The 4952-nt window shown below is 34.4% G+C and overlaps 1 protein-coding gene across 2 annotated transcripts; it reads right to left on the bottom strand.

Annotated features, from left to right (window-relative positions):
* Positions 1-252: 252 nt before the first annotated feature.
* On the bottom strand, positions 253-4745 carry LOC18110184 (transcription elongation factor 1 homolog). 2 transcript variants are annotated; one of them, XM_006388426.3, is made up of 5 exons: positions 4575-4745; positions 3914-4040; positions 3645-3715; positions 666-687; positions 253-581 (listed from the first exon to the last, which is right to left on the bottom strand). In XM_006388426.3, the coding sequence occupies exons 2-5, from the start codon at positions 4024-4026 to the stop codon at positions 521-523; spliced, it is 267 nt and encodes an 88-aa protein (XP_006388488.2). In that variant the 5' UTR covers positions 4027-4040; positions 4575-4745; the 3' UTR covers positions 253-520. The 2 variants fall into 2 exon arrangements, with proteins under 2 accessions (XP_006388488.2, XP_052301181.1); XM_052445221.1 differs by lacking the exon at positions 666-687 and having other exon boundaries at positions 3633-3715.
* Positions 4746-4952: the final 207 nt, after the last annotated feature.

Genomic DNA, 4952 nt, shown 5'->3' with positions numbered 1-4952 from the left:
TTTTAATTTTACTCAAATTGTGTAGAAACCAGTCTTCTTCTACATTCTCTTTCATCTCCCAAAACATGGATTCTCTTGGCCAAAACCCATGTTAAAAATTGCAGACCTAGTCCAGCAATTGTGGGTTGTGATCCCAAAATCGTGAAAATATGCACTTACCTGTCGAGCTCAAATTTGGCTACCACCCCAATTCTAGACTAGATAAAAGCTGGAACACACTCGTGCAGTGAAAATGAGCATGAAGGGACAAAATTATACAGGATACAGCATTATTTTGTTTTATACTGTTTTATACACGTAGAGCACATGGAAGTTCATCATTCTTACAAACCGAAGATACATTACAAAGTTCAATTATTAAGCATATTGAGGACCAAGACTTTCTCCACTGGACATGCACCATGCACATTTAGCTTTTCATAGTGGCCCCCACGAAACGTCCTCGAGATTTTATTCAAAGGACGTGTTAATATAATGACTCCTTAATTTCAAGGTTTATCTCCCGCAGCATAAGAGCTGGTTAAGCACCGTCATCTTCCAGGCTGTTGACCCTTTCGCATTCATCAATCCATTCGCTATATCTGCATTTTAAAAAAAATGTGGTTAGAAAAGTAAATCTAAAGAGATTTTTGTCTTGTTCCAAGGGAATATGAATTTCAACTCACATGTCTATAGGCTCAGTCAAAGCTGCAGAAACAAGGCAGAGAAGGAAGGTTAGTTCATCTCTGTTCTCACACATCAAAAGAAGGGGAAAATATATGGATAGGAGCAGAAGTTCAAAGATATAAATAAATACTGCAGATTAAACAACCATGACTTTGTAAACTGGCAAAATAATTACACATATCATACTTGTCAAACCTGAAAGGGACAGATCATATGAAGCACCACAACCTTCGGATGTAAAAATTAACCAGTAATGCAAGCATATTAAATGTTCTTGACTGCATCACAGAATCGACTAATTAACTACATAAGAATCAAGCACCAGCTATTTCCAATGGATTTTTAATAGTAATGGATCTTCTGCAGGTTAGTAAGTCCCATACGCGAAGAAAATTGCAAATCCAATTATCTCAACCTATAAGAAGGTTGAATGATACAGGGGGAAATTGTCATAAAACTAAATCTGTCGTTAGAGGCTCCCCCTATTTGCAGACTTAGAGCTAATCTAATTTAAAATTGCTTATCATGTGCTTGACTACATCAACATGCACTCCATTCACCCGGCATGAGTGACAAAAAATCCATTTCTGGCCTAGCTACATCAAATCATAAATTTTCAAACAAATGAACACCCATGCACTTATAACTCACAGGAAAACTGAAAATCCTGTCCCATCCCACCATCCTTGACTATCAAGGGTATAGGAAATTCTGAAAAGACAATAAATAATGGGTTTCCAATCCTGAATTTATGCATTTTCTCATAGATGTAGAAGAAAACGTCAAGTTTAAGTTCCATAAAATTAATGACAGCCTTCTCTTTGCCCCATTTTATACAGCAGAAATTCTCTTTAATACCATGAAAATTTAATCCTTGGGATTCCCTAAATAACTTGTGAATTCTGTGACTAATATATTGACTATTGAGCATGATTTGCCACAAGAGTTTAGTTGGGGTTTTGGATGGTTGTTGTTGGATGCCAAGTCTCATTTCATCAGAGGTCTTCTCATTTGTGATGTTTTGATTTCATTGCTACCATCCTTATCATGGTTGTCAAATCGAGATTTGATTTGCGAATTGGAGAACCCAATTTCGGTATCGTGCATCGTATCAAATCATGAATCATAATATTCAGTATCAAATGAAAATGGCACTATGAAAGATAATTAACATACAGAATATTTCTAAAATAAAGGAGAAATGATCATTTACTAAGCAAAGTGTGCATTAATTCATTTAATTTATTAGTTCTTAGTAATTACATGACCCCAAGTCTCCAAATTCAACATACTGTTCATTGGTACTAGATCACTCCAATTACTCAACTTATAATCCATCTAAAGCTACCTTCTAACAAGTTACACTACTAGATTTCCTAGTTTTAATATAAAGTAATTACCTTTCCCAATGTCAATATCACTTTTGTCATTATTATTGTCTTTGGCACCCTTGCTTTCTCTCACACTTGTCTTTCATTGTGAAAATTAATGTATAATTTGTTTCAGTTTCAAGTAGAGATACTTGTCAAAGAAAATTGCTTATACATCGTTTTCACTCGTGAATTTTGGACTAAACCTTCCAACTCTTATCATCTCATTTGAAATTATGTATTTTCCTTTCGTTTTCTATTTGAGTTGACTTGTAAAATCAAATCATGACTGAATTGCAAGTTTCATGTGTCACCCCACGATTCACATTGTTTTGTATGTGAATTGAGACAGATCGTAAGATTCAAATCGTCATTTGTAAGAATCTAACAACCAAGATCCTTATGGTGTCTTTGGAAAAAAAAATAAGTGGACCCGTTCAAACTTTGGTTTGTTGCTGTAAATAGAAGAAATGGTGGTTATTGGATGGTTTTCACTGAGATTTGACATCACATGAACTTTATGCTGTCAAATCCTTGACAGCCTAGACTAAAGATGTTGATGATTCCAACATGAAGAAAAATGAAGTTCAAGGAGTAATCAAGGATTTAAAACTGCAGGGATAATCTCAAATCATGCAAAGTGCGGGATGTGGAGGTGTATGCATGTTTTATCCTTTGTTTTGAACTCAGGTATGGAGGCTGCCCAAATAAGGTCAAGTATCACACTCATATGTTAGTCAAGCATGCATTACTAAGGCGGTGCAACTTTTAACTGATTGATGGTGACTCAAGTATGGAGGAGAAAGACTAAATCTATTACTTTTTAACATCCAATAAGAACTCAAAATTCTTTGGAAGTGACCATCTAACAAGTGAAGATATGCTTCCCTACCTCTCTTTCCAACTTTTCTCACTCTCTCCTCTCCTCTACTTTGGACCTCTCTCAAACCATACCATCCCTTTCTTGTTTTTCGTTCCTAATTGTTTCCCTCTTTGTATTTCTCTCCAATCTTAGTTCACTTTTTCTCAAGTTCCCTTTGGTTTCCTACACATTAAAAACGTGTTTCCTAGCACAGAACTTGATGCTGGGTTAATCAAATCATAACAATACCATCATGACATTATTCAATTCTATTTGACACATCATAGAGTGGTGTGGTTGTTTATAAATTAAGTTTCAGTATTAGTTTCAGCTTGGTAACTAAATTGATTTAATTTCTCAGAATGAAGTCAGATTGATCTAAATAAACTAGAGTTCACCAAACTGAATTAAATATGAACCTAAACGAGCTAACGAGTACTTCAAGCTGAGATGGAGTGCAAGCAGGCCGGATCCTACACATCTAGCTCAAGATCAAAATTAAAGTTAAATTTCTTCTTCCAAATTATAAAAACAACTAAGTGACAAGGAAATTTGCATTATCATCCCCTGAACTATAGGAATATAAGCATACATCTATTTATTTAAAGAACTTTGCGTTTCTTATTCCCATCAACTTCTTTTCACATTTAAAATCTACCTTCACATTTAAGCTTGGCAAGCCCCTACTTCTAGTTAAAGAGTATTGATTTCTTCTACTTTTGGCATTCATTTACAGTGCAAAATACCTGTGATGGTCATGCTGAAGCTCTCCTGGCAAATCCCACATACAGCCTCACCAATCAAGTTCTTCATATCACTGAGAAAGAAAGTAAGAAAAGGAAAAAGGATTAGTTTCAATGCAAAATAACAAGAGTGGCATAAATCCTATTCAATTAATGATAGCAAATGTTTCTCAAAAGTGGGAGCGCAACATCACACAAATTCTTAAAAAAGATTTTCCAGTAAGAGAAGAAGAATAAAATCCAGATGGAAAAGAAAGTGAATGAGAACTTACATGCGACATTCGACACTTGTGCCATGGTTGCAGAAAGGGCAACTAAAAACAGTATCAAGCTTGTCCATCCGCTTCTTGGGTGGTGGCTTTGCTGTTGACTTTCTTTTCCCCATTTGTAAATTGAAATCTACACATCAAATCATGCATCTCATTACAACATATCCTTAAACCCATCTTGCATGCAAAACAGAGCCAGAATAATAAGAATTAGCAACAAAAAGAACCAGTCTTCATACAAATAAAGCATCCAAAATCGAAGCTTTTCACTTGGTCTTTGCAAACTTGAATTCATCTTCGCATACAAAAGGCATTTAACAAATGAACAGTAACCTTGTTTGTAGAACATTCCAGTTTTATACAGAAACACATAAAATCAAAGCCCATTCTTTTGAATCTGGAAAACTATCCAAAAACAACTTATACAAGGATTTCTCTCTACTTGATTTCAATAAATTTAGCCAGTAACAAACACACAACAACAACAAAAAGCAAGCTCTGTTTTTTTTTTCAAAAGAAATCATTAAAAGAAAATAGGGGAAAATATCGATGTAGATGAAGAGAAAGAAGCATAAAAACAAGATGGGAGAAGAGGAAACAACAAACCCTAGAACGCTCCTTCAAATAATGGAAATAAAATAAAAGAAAAGAAACGAAAGCGTACCTGAATCAGCAGAGAATAATAGTTGGGTTATTGAGACTTTAGATGGGGCTTTTACAGAATTCGGCGGACAGCCTCTCCTGTTGTGTTGACACCGAGAAGAAGGGAAGAGATGACTTCTTCTATTTTTGGATTTTTATTTTCGTTCATTTATGTTTTTTTTTTTTTCAAGTGATAGATTATTAATTATTATACTTTATACATTATACACTATATTATAGGGCAATAGTGTTTTTAGATTCTATAAGGAATTATCACTTTTTAGAAAGTGTCAAGATTGTAAAAATATTCTTTAAGTTGCTCATATGCCATGCTATGTCTTTAAATCAATTTTGTATATAAAATTATATGTTTTATCTTGTATACATTTATAAGTGACGA

This window comes from Populus trichocarpa, chromosome 11 (assembly GCF_000002775.5).
Source record: "Populus trichocarpa isolate Nisqually-1 chromosome 11, P.trichocarpa_v4.1, whole genome shotgun sequence".
NCBI lineage: Eukaryota > Viridiplantae > Streptophyta > Magnoliopsida > Malpighiales > Salicaceae > Populus > Populus trichocarpa.
Note: the sequence above shows the minus strand (reverse complement) of the source record. Positions and strands in the feature narration are given on the sequence as shown.

Bases quoted from the DNA above. Each gene is read 5' to 3' on its own strand.
- LOC18110184 (XM_052445221.1), bottom strand. From the start codon at position 4,026: ATGGGGAAAAGAAAGTCAACAGCAAAGCCACCACCCAAGAAGCGGATG. The intron at 3,716-3,913 runs GTAAGTTCTCAT...TTTCTTTCTCAG, and splicing joins ACAAGTGTCGAATGTCGCAT to TGATATGAAGAACTTGATTG. The intron at 582-3,632 runs GTAAATGAATGC...TTTAAAATGCAG, and splicing joins CATCACAGGTATTTTGCACT to ATATAGCGAATGGATTGATG.